Source organism: Phaseolus vulgaris, chromosome 4, assembly GCF_051622355.1.
Source record: "Phaseolus vulgaris cultivar YP4 chromosome 4, ASM5162235v1, whole genome shotgun sequence".
Lineage (NCBI taxonomy): Eukaryota > Viridiplantae > Streptophyta > Magnoliopsida > Fabales > Fabaceae > Phaseolus > Phaseolus vulgaris.
Genome location: NC_143501.1, coordinates 5204885 through 5222173, shown reverse-complemented (window position 1 = coordinate 5222173; position 17289 = coordinate 5204885). Strand labels below are relative to the sequence as shown.

General features: G+C 31.7%; 2 protein-coding genes across 2 annotated transcripts; one reads left to right on the top strand and one right to left on the bottom strand.

The window, feature by feature from the left end:
* Nucleotides 1-6435: 6435 nt before the first annotated feature.
* LOC137836608 (uncharacterized) lies at nucleotides 6436-17195 on the bottom strand. The gene is made up of 6 exons (XM_068645269.2): nucleotides 16416-17195; nucleotides 14618-16314; nucleotides 8406-8554; nucleotides 8190-8325; nucleotides 7885-8084; nucleotides 6436-7818 (listed from the first exon to the last, which is right to left on the bottom strand). Exons 3-6 carry the CDS (start codon nucleotides 8526-8528, stop codon nucleotides 6436-6438), a joined length of 1842 nt encoding a protein of 613 aa, XP_068501370.2. The 5' UTR covers nucleotides 8529-8554; nucleotides 14618-16314; nucleotides 16416-17195.
* LOC150027836 (extracellular ribonuclease LE-like) lies at nucleotides 12810-13710 on the top strand. Its single transcript, XM_090301716.1, has 2 exons — nucleotides 12810-13037; nucleotides 13124-13710. Exons 1-2 carry the CDS (start codon nucleotides 12810-12812, stop codon nucleotides 13526-13528), a joined length of 633 nt encoding a protein of 210 aa, XP_090157842.1. The 3' UTR covers nucleotides 13529-13710.
* Nucleotides 17196-17289: the final 94 nt, after the last annotated feature.

Genomic DNA, 17289 nt, shown 5'->3' with positions numbered 1-17289 from the left:
AATCTTTTCTAGAGCATTTCTTTAGGTTCCTTCTTCTTATTGTTAATATATTTAATTTTATATTTTAAATTATTGGGCTTTGTTTGTTTGGCCCAACTTTCCTTTTCTGTTTCAGCTAGGTCTTAATCTTTTTCTTATATATACACCATGTATTTCACTCTCTAATATACAAGTGAATAAAAAAAAATTTATATTTATTTTTCTCTACAATTAGGGTTCATCAAAACCTCTCTTTCTTCATTACAATTATGTGCGATACGTACGCTACATTAAAGCATCACATCAGACAAGGAATATTCATCTTCATTTACTGTAATATGGTATCAGAGTCATTTTCGAGCCTATCCTAGCGAGTGTTTGTGTTGGGCTTATCGTGCCACCCGTTATCGGGCCGCTATCGGACCACCCATAATATATAGTCCCACGCACGAGTTGGTAGTCTCGGCGTGAGGGGGGTGTGTTGGAGATCCCACATCGACTAGAGATTAGAGCCTTTTCATTGCATATAAGTGGGTGCAAACCTTAACCTCATTAGCCGGTTTGATGGGGTTTAGTTAGGCTTAAAGTCAACTTTGTAATATCCCACATCGACTAGAGATTAGAGCCTTTTCATTGTATATAAGTGGGTGCAAACCTTAACCTCATGAGCCGGTTTGATGGGGTTGAGTTAGGCTTAAAGTCCACTTTGTAATATGGTATCAGAGCTCTTCGAATGAAGAGTTCTGCTGCGCTTCTCTCTGATTTGTATTTCCCTCTTTGTTGTTCTTGGTTATTTTTTTTCTGTTCTCTTTCAAAATCTTGATTGGGTTTCAAAATCTATTAGGCAATGTTTAATGAAAACCCTAGTCTTCATAGTCTTCATAGTCTTAATAATAGTCACACTATTACATGCAATTTTTGTGGTAAATATGGTCATACTGAGGTTGTTTGTTTCCGCAAAGTGGGTTTTCCTTCTGGTAATGTTAAAATCTCAAAGTTTTCTTTTACTAGAAAAGTCTGCACTTTTTGTAATCGTCTTGGCCACACTGTCGACACCTGTTATAAAAAGCATGGAATCCCTCCTGGCTACAAATTCACCAATTGGACATCCCAAGCCAATAATATGATTAGTACTGAAACTTTTTCTGAGCTTTTTCCAAAAGAACCGGATGTAAAGGGGATTCAACTTACATCACAACAGTGTCAATTCCTTACCAGCATTTTGCGTTAGCAAAACCTTGAGGATCCTCCCCCTCACACTCAAATTAATCAAGTCGGCACCATCTCTACGGACGAAATCCCCAATACTGAGCATTCTTCAACAGGTAAGTTTCTCTCTTCACTATCTTCTATAAAAGAATCTTGGATTATTGATTCTGGTGCCACTGGTCATGTTTGTCACAATTTGAACGTTTTTACTACTTATACTAAAATTAAACCTGTCTTAATTAGTCTTCCAAATGGCCAAACTGTTTATGCCACATATTCTGGTTTAGTACGTTTTTCTGATAAGTTTTATTTGTCTGATGTGTTATACGTGCCTCATTTTCAATTAAACTTAATATATGTTTCTAAACTCACACACCAACTTAAATGCACTTTAACTTTCACTTCAACCCACTGCATTATACAAGACAATCTCACCCAAGAGAGGATTGATACAGTTAAAGCCACCGCTGGCTTGTACCTTGTCACTACCTTGCCTGCTTCTAGTCGTTCTAAACCGCATTGTTTTGCTCCTTTTATTAATTGTAATATCACAGACAAAACACTATGGCATTATAGACTAGGAGACCCTTCACATGAAAGATTACATGTCTTAAGCAAACAATACTCTTTTATTACTGTTGATACTCATCATGTATGTGACACTTGTAGTCGTGCAAAACAGAGAAAACTTCCTTTCACTTTAAGTAATACTGTTACCTCTGCTATTTTTTATCTTGTACACTTTGATATTTGGGGACCATGTTCCATAATTTCTATGCAAGGTTTTCGTTATTTCTGGACTATTGTTGATGATTACTCGCATTATACTTGGGTTATTCTACTGCATAACAAATCTGAAGTGCGTCAGCACATCATTAACTTCACTGTTTTCGTTCAAAATCATTTCAAAACTAATATCAAAACGATTCGTACTGACAATGGTGTTGAGTTTGCTATGTCAAATTTTTATGCTTCCAAGGGAATTAGACATCAAAAATCTTGTGTTGAAACACCACAACAAAATGGCATTGTAGAACGTAAACATCAACACATACTAAATGTAACCCGGGCTTTACTTTTTCAAGCAAATCTTCCTCCTATTTTTTGGGAATTTGTTGTAAATCATGTTGTTTTCTTAATAAATGTTATTCCTACTCCATTACTTAATAATATCACTCCTCATGAAAAGTTGTTTGGAAAACCATATGACATTTCCTTTCTAAAAGTGTTTGGTTGTCTCTGTTATGCTAGTACCATTACTGCACATAGAAAAAATTTAGATGATAGATATATCAAAGGTATTTTTCTTGGCTTCCCGCAAAATACAAAAGGTTATATTATCTTAAATTTAAAGTTTCATAGCATAGAGATATCAAGACATGTAATCTTTCATGAAAACCACTTTCCATATAAATTGGACAGTGGCTTGCCTAAGGACCCTAACACTTTATCTCTCCCTATTTCTAATGCATATAACTCTACTTTTGATTTTTTTCTGATATTGCACCTCCTGTCGAGTCATGTGCCTCTACTCCTGCACCCAATACTATCCCTCCACCAGCCTCATTATCCTATGATCTTCCAACAAATAGTGCCTTTGTTCCTGCATCCAACATTGCACCTCCATCAGAATTATCACCGCCTGCATCTCCAAGAAGCATCTCACCCCAATTTCCTAGAAGATCAACTTGTCCTCACCGACAACCTGCCTATCTTGCAGATTTCCACACTGTAAGTAGTAGATATCCTATTCATAATTACTTGTCTTACAATTCCTTATCTTCCAATTTTAGAAATGTTATTTCCTCTAACAATTCTCATCCTGAACCTCAAAACATATAATGAAGCCTCCAAACATGCTTCTTGGCAATCTGCCATGCAAGATGAGCTTCAAGCTCTTGCTGCTAACAATACTTGGCAACTTACCCCTCTCCCTCCAGAAAGAAAACTATTGGTTGTAAATGGGTATATAAAATCAAATACCATTCTGATGGCACTGTTGAGCGCCACAAAGCTAGAGTTGTTGCCAAAGGGTTCACCCAACATGAAGGACTTGATTTCTTAGACACTTTTTCACCTGTTGCTAAACTCACTACCCTCCGCCTTCTCCTTGCTATTGCCACTACCAAAAATTGGATTTTAACACAACTTGATGTCAATAATGCATTTCTTCATGGTGATCTCCATGAAGAGGTATACATGACCCACCCACCTGGCCTCTCTTTTCCTTCTCCCCAGCATGTTTGCAAGCTTCAACGGTCTTTGTATGGCCTTCGTCAAGCTGGTCGCCAATGGTACGCCAAACTTTCTACTTTTCTTTTATCAAATAATTACTCTATTTCTATTGCTGATCACTCTCTTTTTCTTAAATATAATAATGATAAACTCACTGTTATTCTTGTTTATGTTGATGACTTGGTCTTAACTGGTGCTGACACGGAGGAAATCAATACAATTACTTCATCCCTTCACCATCACTTCAAGATAAAAAATTTAGGTAATCTCACTTACTTTTTGGGACCGGAAATTGCTCACAACAGTACTGGTCTTCATTTAAGTCAATGCAAGTATACTCTTGATCTCCTTCACGAAACTGGCATGCTTGACTCTGCACCTGTGGCCACTCCTATGACTCACACCTCCCGTCTCTCTCCCGACCAAGGCTCACCTCTCGATGCTGATGCCACTTCCCAATACAGAAGACTCCTTGGACATCTAATTTACTTAACCAACACGCGACCAGACATCGCCTTCGTTGTCCATAATTTAAGCCAATTCATATCTGCACCCACAACTCATCATCAGCAAGCTGTCTCACGTCTTTTGCCTTACCTCAAGGGCACCCCTGGTGAAGGACTATATTTTTCTCACACTAGTTCACTTCACCTCTGTGGTTTTAGTGACTCTGACTGGGCAACATGTCCTACCACACGCAAATCTGTCACTGCATATTCCATCTACTTAGGAGACTCCCTAATATCATGGAAATCAAAGAAGCAGCCAACTATCTCCCGCAACTCCTCTGAAGCTGAGTATAGAGCCCTTGCCACCACCACATGTGAGTTACAATGGTTGTCTTACCTCCTTCAGGATTTACATCTTCCTCTCTCCCAGTCTGCAACCCTGTACTGTGACAACAAATTTGCCCTTCAAATAGCTTCCAATCAAGTTTTTTATGAACGAACCAAGCACATCGAAATTGATTGCCACCTAGTTTGTGAAAAACTTAACTCTGGTCTCCTCAAACTACTGCCCATTACTTCTGCAATGCAAGTTGCTGACATATTCACCAAGCCCCTTGCTTCCGCACAATTCTCTACTCTCAAATCCAAGCTGGGCCTGACAAATATCTACTCCCCAGCTTGAGGGGGGTGTTAATATATTTAATTTTATATTTTAAATTATTGGGCTTGGTTTGTTTGGCCCAACTTTCCTTTTCTGTTTCAGTTAGGTCTTAATCTTTTTCTTATATATACACCATGTATTTTACTCTCTAATATACAAGTGAATAAAAGTTTTTTTTTTATATTTATTTTTCTCTACAATTAGGGTTCATCAAAACCTCTCTTTCTTCATTAAGATTACTTGCGATTACGTACGCTACAATAAAGCATCACATCAGACAAGGAATATTCATCTTCATTTACTGTAATACTTATGCTTACTTTTATTAGTAGCCTTAATTTTTGCTTGTCTTTCTTGACATTCCATGGTTGTTTATCATATATTATTTGATGGAGGAAGATCCAAAGCCGGACTACATGATTATTCCTCTTAATTTTAGCTTTCCAAATTTTTAGCATTTATTGCTTTCTTTATTGGCTTCCCTTGGTACACCTTTTTGGTGATTTGGTGGTGCTAGAAGTGGTACATAAAGGAGTGCTTTGGCTAAACCATTTTTGGGGTAACAATTTGGTCTTCAAGAGTCTATATCAAAAGGAGAAAGAAGGATCAAAGAAAAGGAAATTCATATTACTTCACTTCAAGGACCAAATCATATACATTCAAACTTTTCACCAAACACCTTATGTTCAAGCCTTATAATTTGTTTTAGTATCATAGAATTTTGTGTAATTTTATTTTCTTGTATAATTGTCTTTCCTTTTTAGTGTTTGGGAAAATGCTCCAACAGAAATCCCAATAAAATTTGTAATAATTTTTGTGCAGTAGTGTGATAATGTGTCAGTGAGTTTCAAGTGTTCATTGCACTATCATTACATGACTTGTCCAACTTTACACTTGCATTTATTTCTATGCTTTCTTTTTTCGTATTATCCCTTTCTTTTATTTTCTTTACCTTTTATGTCTTTGTGATACTTTAAGTTTTTTCCTATTCTTGTGCTTAGTATACCTTTCTTTCGTCTTTAGGATCATTTGTGCATTCACACACACTTTTATGTTTTCAAATTGTTTTGAAGTTAAACTAGTTTTTAACATTTAAACTTCTTTGCCATGGAAGTTGAAATTCTAAGTTATTATTATAAAAAATCTTTTTATTTATAATAAATTTATAAATAATTACCAATCTATTCTTCTTCTTACTGAAAGAATTAAAAAAAAAGGAAAACAAAAAGAGGTACAAGATAAGATTCCATTTAGTTTTGGCTGTAACAACGGTTGTTTTATCATATTGGAGAAGAAGCAACATGTGTATTGCAGATCCAATTTTTTTGTTCTTGGAATTATTATTGCACTAAAACTCTTTTTGTTGGACTCGTAATCATTCGAACATGATTTTGTACATTCACGTCGATATTCCAAAGTCATGTTTGTCATATATTTACAGAGGTCACTAAGTCATTTTGTTTCAAAAAATTCCTTTACAATATATTTAAAATTTAGCTGTTCTCGATCTGTTTAGTTTCTACTTAAGCACAATAGGAGAAAAGGAAAGAGGAATAAAAGTAAAAGAAATAATTAATTATTATACTAATATATCTTAACACATACAAATATCCTTCATAAACCACTTATTTTGCTCCCTTATCATAGATGAAGCTATAAAAAAAATCTTCATTAGGTAATAACACATGCTTAAAGATAAAAGATTATTTTTAAAGTTGAAATAGAACCAATATAAGAAAGTAGATACAAAAAGAGACCAAATTTTCAAAACAAATTTATAATTATTATCAAAGGATTAGATAGTTTATTATTTATGTTTAATTATAATTTGAAATTGTCAACCCATTTGTACATATACAAGAGAAACCTTTAAAACAACCTAGGTTATAACAACAAAAATAATTAACTGTTCATTCCTTGGATTTGAACAAGACTTTCCCTATAAATTACCATATGGAACATTATACCAGGATGTACTTTGATACCAACCTTGGTAATTTTGTTGGTACTTAAGTCAAACCAAACTAGTTGACCATCATTTGTTTTGAAGAGTATATTGCCCATACTCTTTGCTCCAATAGGTGTTCCAATGCCAGGTAAAGGATCAAAAATGAAGAGTTTCTTCCATGTTTCTTTCTTACCAACTTCACCCAAAATTGATATGTAAAAGGTAGTTTTACCTTGATCATTTGACATCATAGCAATTGACCCATTTAAGACAAACAAAAACCTGTCCACACCATATATAACAAAATCATCATCTATGGGCATGTCTATGGGCACAACGGTTGCACAGTATGTCTCATTACTCATGTCAAATGACACCAAGTATACTTGGCCATCAGTAGATGAAATATTAAGTTGAAACTCACGATCTTGACTAGAATACCAGCTATTTAACCAATGACACATTCCATCTAAGTACAGATTGTTCTCCCCACCATTAGAACAAAAAGCGTAATCCATATCAACTTTCCTCCAACAGTTACTTTTTTGGCTATATATTTCACATATGGGTGTGAAATCCCATTCAATAGTAAACAACTCTTCATCCCTCTCACCAAACGGATTTTCATCAAACGTCACAGTTCTAATCACCTTATAATCATCTCTTACACAATCATAACCAAAGCCATCATTTGTAATATAAGCCTTGACATGAGGTGGTACATACTCAGTTGGACTGCGAGGAAGGATCTTTAATTCACCTGTAGCTGGGTTCCATAAATACATAGATTGGTTATAATAATTTAGGTAAAAGCAAAGAATTCCATTAACACTGGAATAACTAAATATATATTTTTCAAAAGGGTGATCCTCTAGTGGATTTTTCCAATTCAATTTTTCTATATTCTGAAACTTTTCACCATTAAGTAGATATAAACAGGACTCATACTTAATCGGGTCATTATAATATTGATAGAGACATAAAACGAGAGATGTATCATCATAGTAGGAATGGTGACTAGATATGATATTATTACGTAATAAGTCTATAAAATGAGAATTTTCAAACAAGAGGGCCCATGATTTGTAGAGGCCTCCAAATCTCTTGAGAGATTTCAAAGGAAGTTTGAAGAGAATCGAGACTATGAGATCATTAGGTAAGTGATTTCCAAGCTTCACATCCACAAATTTGTTCTTCATCTCTTGCTTATTCAACCAAGAGTTAATGAGTTGCCAATAGTCTTTGGTGTTTTCACTCCAAATGTAGATAGGATAGGTAATGTGTTGGCAGTGTTTGTTAACCAGATTCTTGATGGTGGCCTCTTCTATGTACTCCAACTAAAAGAAAAAATGAGTTAGAAAAATTAAATAACAAAAAAATTGGGGATGGGTTAACATAGATACCTGATCGTCCTTCAGAAAGAGGGTGATTTTGGTTCCCCTTGACATTTTTTTGGCAGTAATGTCCCTAGTGACAATTAAGGATCCATCGAGTTGAGATTCCCAATTATATTGATCAAGGTCATTATACTTAGAGGTGACGATAACCTTGTGAGCAACTAAATAAGCTGAGTAGAATCCAACATCCAAATTATTGACCAAATCTAAAACAAACACAGGAAACTACTATTAATAACCATTAAATACAAATGAAAATAATTTAATAACCATTAAATAGAAATGAAAATAAAACATTGTGACCTTCCTACCATATTTGGTCATGCCAACACCATTATCGATGATAGAAAGTGTTTTCTTAGCCTTGTGAGGTATCAATCTAATCATCAATTCATCATCTAAAATTCTCATGTCTGCGAGCCTCTCAAATCGAATTTTATTTAAAGCCTGTGAAGGCATACATTGATTGATAACAATTCCATAAAAGAAATATACAAATATAAAATCAAACTTGAAAGAGAACTTACATCAAAAGCATTATTGATAAGTTCACGAAGGAAGATTTCATTGTTCGAATAGAAAGTCTTCTTCATTAGGCTCAACACTGAACTCATCTTACCTTCCAATACCAATGCGTCATCATTCACCATTGCAATTGCTTTGTGATAATAACGAACTAGATTGGATCAATTCAACATAACGACATTATCAATAACCATATTTTATATGCATTACCACGTCCACAAAATAAAACCACTTAACACCAAATCATCATCCACACACGTGTATAAAAGTAAAACACTATTTCTAATACTTTTTTAATATCTTTTGTAAAAACATTTAAAATTCATTATGATAAGTCAAGAATTATATTAACTAAAATATTATAAAATGTATTAAGATAAAAATGTAACATTTTAATCAATTATTAATTAATAGATTTAACAATATTTTAATTATTGTAATTATTGATTTAAATGAATTTTAAAAAAATTACTAAAGATATTAAAAAAATATTAAAAATAGTGTCTTAGTTTTATACACGTGTGTATGTATAGATATAACTAGTTAACATTATAATTTAAATTAATTATAAGTTAATTATAAATTAATAAAATTTAGCAGCTATTTAATTAATATAATTACAATTTAAGTCATATATGTTAATTTGATTTGAATTTGCTTAAGTTATTTTATATTAATATTCGTAGTGAAAAATTTCGGCATCCTCTTCCTGTTAAATGAGAGTTTCATTCACCATGTTGGATTAAAATTAATACTGATGATCTTGCTAGGGGTTCTCTTAGTCTTGCTACATGTGGTGGTATGTTTCATGGGAGTATACGGGAGTTTATTGGTGGTTTCTCTTCTTTCATTAATATTAAAATTGCATTGGTGGTCGAGTTTTATGGAGTTATACATGCCATTAAAGAAGCTAAAATTATGGGTTTTACTTGTTTATGGCTTGAATGTGATTTTGCCTTGGTTTGTGCTGCATTTACTGTTAGGACTAATGTTCCTTGGATTCTTCGTAATAGGTGGAACAATTGTCTTAATTACTGTGAGAAAACCAGGTCATGTGCCTAATCTTCCAAGTCCCATCAGACGGTCTTAAACTAGTACATCATATATCATTTTTAATGATAATAAACACTATATATGACTTATTTGTATAATTTTGAATGTATTATCTAAACATTTTAACATGTCTTTTCTGATAGTTGAAGAATTTATAATGAACATTTTAACATGTCTTTTATGATAGTTGAAGAATTTATAAGACCATCCAATGGTATTTCCAAGTCTCATGACATAAGGTCTAATAGAACTTAAGTCTTCATAATTTGAATATAGATAACAATAAAGAAATAACGATAAAATAATTTCTAGATAAATATGAAGTGTTTAAAATATCATCTTCCAACTATGAAAAAAATAGGGAAAACATAATAAGAGAGTGTTGAGTTGTATTTTAAAAACTTTTTGTAGATTCTCGCAAGTATCGCCTGATGATATACAATTAGACGATAGTTTTGTGCTTGAAAGACAGTATAAAAAAACTTTTCATATACTCAAACGAAGAATTTCTCCTTCTTCAGCTATTGCAAAAATAAAAAATACAATTTTAGTCGGATAAGGAAGGAAGAGATTACTCGGATATTTTTCTACGAGTTCGTTTGATAACACAAACTATATCTAATTCTCAATCAAAAAATTAAGTTCTACTATGTAGACTAATGCTGTAATTTACAAAAATGAGTATTCTTTTGATTTGAAGGGAAAAACCATGAGAAAGTGCCTTGAGTGTAAAATTGTTCTGGCTGGTTTAAAATACAACCTGTTGTTTTACAGATTAATCAATTTTTTTTTACTTGTTGGTTTTGTTATCAAAAATTTAATCAGTTAACTGAAAAGATAATCTGTTAATTTTTCTTGATTGAGACTAGAATAAGAATTTCAATCTATTCTTTTGAGTTTTAATATGTTTAATCTGGATGACTTAAATTGATATCAAGAACTGCTGCTATTCAAGAATAATATGATAAAATTTTCTATAAGTGAATATATTGAGATTCTGAAAACAATTTAGTGTTTTCCCTTTTGTGGTATTCTGTTAAAGAAATTTCAATAAGTTATTTCATAAAATAACCAGTTGTTTTTTTCAGTCAGGATTGAATAATTTCTTCTTCTTCAGCTATTGCAAAAATAAAAAATACAATTTTAGTCGGATAAGGAAGGAAGAGATTACTCGGATATTTTTCTACGAGTTCGTTTGATAACACAAACTATATCTAATTCTCAATCAAAAAATTAAGTTCTACTATGTAGACTAATGCTGTAATTTACAAAAATGAGTATTCTTTTGATTTGAAGGGAAAAACCATGAGAAAGTGCCTTGAGTGTAAAATTGTTCTGGCTGGTTTAAAATACAACCTCTCAAAAAACTAAATTTCCAAGAGATTAGAAGATTAAAACAACAGCTACAAAGAATAAAAACAATAAAACTTTTATTCATCAAAACCTCAGAACTCATGGGGAATTACAAAGGAATTGACCAAAAGGATTTTAGCCTTCTATGCGGAGGCAAAAAGAAGAAAAAGAAAAACGAAAATAAAACTAGGTTTGAGTGTGTTGCATATGATGCTCATTTTTTCTTCCTCTGAGTATGCTTAATAATCTTCTTTTCCTTGCACAAAATTGGATTCAAAATCTACCTTATGATATTGTTTTACATTTATCTGATGTTTTCTTTCTTGTTTCATATTATTAAGCAGATATCTTCATTCTCATATTTTATCCTTGATTCTCTTCCATATATATTGTTTTCAATTTTGTTTTAAATTTGTACATGGATAATAATGGATTCCAACACTAAGAGATGATTATGATGGATGAAATAAAAATAACTAATTATTATATTCACTAAATCTTAAATTTTTATAAATTAAAATTTATTGATAGTTAAATTAATTTTTATTATTAATAAAAAATTATGATATAAATAGAGATTATACTTTTAGTGACTAATGGTCATAAAAAACATTTGTTTATTTAGAAAAAAAAAATTGTCTTTAATTCAAATATAAATAGAAATATTTTTTAATTATTATTAATTTATTTCAAGGGGCTAATGTTTTATCAATAAAAAATAAAATTAGGTATTAAGTTTTTTCCCTGATTAATATATTTAAATTTTTCGTCATTAAAATCTTATTTTAGATATCATTTTTTTAGTATTTCAATTTTATAAAATATTTACTAATGTAGTTTATTGAATATGTTATACGGAAATCAATTAAGTTATCAATATATTATTCACTAAATTAGTCTTTAAATAGTGAATATTTATTATCATAATACCATTTACTCCTTTATTTATTTACATAATTTTTTAAATTTAAAACTAATATATAACATAAAATAATTGATATAATAAAATTAGTTAACACATATCACATTCCTATGAAAATTTCAATGTTAACAAAGGTTTCTCACACACATGTAGTAAAATGTCAATGCAAAATTTCAACCTCAATAAATTGTATACTAGATGAAAAAAATCTAGTATTGGTATCCTTTCAGTTATTTCACCTAAAATTGACATGTGGTGTTACATTTAATAAGAACAAAATAATAACAACTCATGTGTCTTATCAATAATATGTAAAAGTTCTATAAAAATAAAACATATAACTCTAAAATTATAGGTGGAATTATCAAATTTATTTATAACCAAAATATCTTGAAGAATCATCAATAATTACAATAGAAAAGGGGTCTTAATGACTAATAAGATGAGACTTGATAAAAAAAATATAATCTCTTAATATTAATGCTAAATAATATATTTGATTAAATGTAATTATATTCAATATTTTAATTTTATAAATTTTTTTTATTGGTACGAATTTAATGTTCTTTGTGTTCTAAATTAAGTTTTCAAAATTTTTGTAATTGTAATTGTTACGTAATGATTAGGTTTTTGACAAAGAATAAAGATGTCTATGATTATTTTCATGCATGTGCCATGTTTAAATTTATATGCATGCATGTGCTATGTTGAAATCATAGTTAGATTCTTTATTGACATTCATGCTATCTCTAAATTATTGTAATAGAGAATTTAAAAAATTGTTAGTTAAAATTATTTATACTTTAAAATGAAAATAATATATATATATATAAATTAATTTGAATACTAAGAAGGTCACAATTTACAACAATAATTAATGAAATGTGGGGAAATATCATTTTTAATAGTTTTGTTATTTTGATATAAAGTGCAGTAACACAATCTAAATTAAAATTTGATTGTGTAGTTAAACAAAATTAAGAAAACTCATTTGTTAACTTTATTTAATTAGCTAAAGACATGAGACTATAAATAGGGATCATTTAGCTCACTCATTCTTCATAAACATTCATTCAAAATGAATAACTTCACTCTTATCTTTATAGTATTTTTCCTATTTCATGGATTTGCTAAAGGATTTGATTATTGGAAGATTGCTCAAACTTGGCCACCAGGCTTCTGTCGTGAAAAACAATGCATACCAGGAAAAGAAACACTAATGAAGTTCACTATTCATGGTCTATGGCCATCCATCCGCTCCTCCACCCAAGGATCAACAAACTGTGGAAATATGCCACTGCCTAAGGTAAGGTTTGTATTTAAATTTCTTAATATAATAGTATTTTGATATGATATTGGAGAGATGACACTTTCTATTATTTATTTTGTTAGATGGGAGGAATAGAAAGTGAACTCCAACAAGATTGGCCAAATTTGTTAGATACGAATGACACGGAATTTTGGTCTGACCAGTGGAAGAAGCATGGAACCTGCTCTTATATGATGCCATTTGATTTCTTCATGCTGGCATTAGATATTTATGCAAGAAATGATCTTCAAGCAATACTTAACAATGCAGGTATATTAAGTGGTGGGAACTATGATAAAAATCATATCATCTCGGCTATAAGCATATCTGTGGGTGCTAAACCACAAGTCGTGTGTTCAAAAGCATCACCTAAGCATGTAATTGAAATAAGATTATGTTTGGACACAAACCAATTCCCCAGTTACATCAACTGTCCTTCACAATGGTCTACTACATGTGATAAAGGTCAGTATGTAAACTTTCTGTAATAATATACAATATAACCAATTAATGAATAAAGATTAAATAATTCTATACAAATATACACAATTATATATGTTGTATCTTATTTTCTCCTGTTATTAGGTCTGCTGCAACAGGGTAATCCTGTTCTATGTGACCAATAAAAATTTGAGTTGTGTTGTATTGGTTATTTGATGTTGTATTTGAGTAATTACTGAATGTTACTATGGAATTAAGAAGAATTGGATTGGATGTAACAAATGAGGGGCATTAATTTCTCTGAAAGTACAGTCAAGAGAAAGGAATAACAAAAAAAACTTACAATAATTTATATGATAAATTATTAAATGATACCATGATAAATAAAAAGAGAAAGATGAGAAAAGAAAAATCATATTTACTTCTGTGCACTTTCTTGCAAGAACCCACTAATGCCCTTAGAAAGGAAGGCAGCTCTGTATTGTATTCCTCCACCACTGTTTCTTATTCAACTATTCAACAAATGTAACATAAAACATTTCATCATATGGATAGATACTCTGTTTTCATACCTACATTGTGTACTTGGTAGGACACTCTCATGGACTAGACCCTCTCCCAATGATCTTGAAATAGCCACCAACACTAATCTTTATTTATTCTTGTTTCTCTACTGTGCAATGAATGAAGGAGGCATATATTTATTAGTAACAAAGAAGCATCACTCATTTTGACCAACATGGGAAGCAATGTTTTTATTAATAACAAAGAAGCAGTATTTACTAGTAACAGCAACAAACATGGAAAGGCATCAGCTTCAATTTAATCTGCATTACCAAATTTTTTATTATGGAAATCAATACAAATGTTATATAAGCAAATATTCAAAACATCACCTTAGGGTTTCTTTGATTTTGGGCAAAGTCTCTGGTGGTGGTGAAACAGATAATTGAAAATTAGATGGGATGTTGGAAGAAGATAAAAGCTAAACCTTCACTACATGATTAAATTATCATTTCACGATAAAGAAATCCAAATTCCAGCAACTACTAACATTCCTAGGGTTTCAAAGGAGCTAGAAAATGCAAAGGCAAAACCTAAACCTAAGAAGGAGAAATCTTGAGAGAGGCACTAACCAGTTGTGACCGACCACTTCTTCTACACGGTAGCTGCTAACCATCTCGAAGACGGTGTTGACGTATGTGATATGGTGGTAAGGCACGACGAAGCTGCAGGGCGTAGTTTGGAGGAAGAGAATGACGAAAAGGGGATATGGGTTTCCAGCAAGAGTGAAAATTATAAAATATTAAAGGATAAATAATAAAAAAGTATTAAAATTATTTATTTATTAAGTTTTGAAAAAATATTTTCATCAGTTTTTAAATAAGAAACTTAATCTAATAAAATAAATCTTTGCAAACCTCAATTATTTTGTTCATATTTTATAATAAAATTATACAAAATTTTATGATAATAAAACAAATTACAAGACTTGAACATAAGGTGTTTGGTGAAGTAATATGAATTTTCTTCTTTTTAATCCTTCTTTCTCCTTCTGATATAGACTCTTGAAGACCAATTTGTTACCCCTAAAATGGTTGAGCCAAAGCAATCCTTTATGTACCACTTCTAGCACCACCGAAAGCCAAGAAAGAAAGCAATAATAAATGTTAAAAAAATTGGGAAGCCAAAATCAAGAGGAAAATGATGTAGTCTGGCTTTTTGGATGGTCCTCCATCAAATAATATATCATAAACAGAAAGACAAGCAAAAATTAAAGCTACTAATAAAAGTAAGTACACGAAAAATGAACCAAAGAAATGTTCTTGAAAAGATTACAAACCACAAATTCTAGAGTGGACTGACACAAACTGTTGCAGAATTTATATGATTTTTTTCACAAAGCTTTTTAGGCTGAAATATTTATGGTATAAACTCAACAAGGAGAAATATGCAACAAATTTTAGGCTAAATGGATATGTATTCAGAGAGAAATAAATACAACAAGTTGATAAAACCGCAAGTAATTTGGTATAATTATGCAATCTAGGTTCAACATTGACCTTGTGGAGTGTAAGATTTATGGTAATTTTTATACAAAGAATTTAAAGCTAAAATTTTAACTAGTTATAGGTAAAATATGAAGCATTATATGGTAAAAGTTCAATAATAAAACACCAAAAGGAATTAGGTGCACTAAATTGAAAACTGAGAGTTACAAGTGCATTGAAACTATGCGTGAAACAGCAAAAACGTTCTGGCTTTTGTGGTTTTCTTTTTTGTAGTTGAAATTAGGACATGCTCGTTTCGTAAAAAAAACTTTTCACAAGATTTGGATGCAAAATGAGGTCAGGAAAATTTTTTGCTTTATTTTTCAAAGCAAAGTGAAAATCATACAATTATGGAAACTAAGCAAAAACCTAAGGAAATCAAAGAACACTTGAAAAAAACTTCAAGACAATTTTTGGAAATGGATTAAAGAAACTCACTAATGAACTAGTAAGACTAAAAAATAGGTAAAAACTGAAAAGCACCAAAGCATACACTCAAAAAAATGCTTGCGACATAAATGCATCAGAGGTTTGGATGCCAAAAGAAAAACCGCAAGGTTATCAAAATAAACTTTGGGAATAGTATTAGTAACGTGTAGCTTAGTGAGGAGAGATTGAACCCAGATTATATCAGCAAGAACAGTGGCAATGATTCTATATTAAGCTTCAGTGCTACTGTGAGAGACTACTTTTTGTTTGTGAGAGCCCCATGATATCAAGTTTCTTTTGAGATACACAGTAATCGGTGGTAGATCGCCTATCATCAAGATCAGATCCCCAATCTGCATCATTGAAGTCGATGATGGAAAAAATCAGAACATGGATGGAGAACAAGACCATGGTGTAGAGTATCAGAAAGATATCTTAAAATCCATTTAACTACCTTCCAATGGTGTTCCTGGATTATGCATATATTGGCAAACTTTATTGATAGAGAACGAGAGTTTTGGTCGAGTGATGGTAAGATATTGTAGAGCACCAACAACAGATTTGTAATGAGTGGAGTCTTTAATAGTTGTGGTGCCATATTGAATGAGTTTAAGGAAAAATACCATAGGAGTTGGATGAGGAAGAGCAGTGAGCATGTGAGTTCTGTCAAGAAAGTCCTTGATTAATTTGGTTTGAGTGAGATATAGTTTTTCGTCGGAGGTAGGAGAAACTTCTATTCCAAGGAAACAATGAAGAGAACCAAGATTTCTTAACAAAGATTTGGATTGTAGATTATTGATGAATTGTTGAATAATCATGGTAGTGTTTCTAGTGATGATGGTGTTGTCAACGTATATGAGAACATATAACATGTTTCCATTCCATAATTTGATGAAAAGAGAGGAATAGCTCTGAGAGGCATGAAATCCCATAGCTGATAAAGTTTGACTTAGCTTGTTAAACCATGAGCATGAGGAGCTTGCTTCAAGCCATATATGGCTTTATGGAGTGAGAATTATTGGGAATGGGGATAGAAGACGATGAATCTTGGAGAGGATGAGCACTGGTGGGGATTGGTGGAGAAGACTGAAAGTTACATGTATTTGTGCTAGCAGTAGATGATCACAAGGTTTGAGTAAAGGGTACAAAGCACAACCAAAAGCTTTTAACAAATTATATGCAGGTTTCTTGTGAAAAAACTTTTCATAAGGATTGTGATTTTGAAGAACGGGAGTGGGTAAATAGAAAATAGAGAGAAAATTGTCAAGGATCAATTGACATTTCTCAGTCAACAACGGTTATAAAAGTACAAGAAGAATATACTTTAT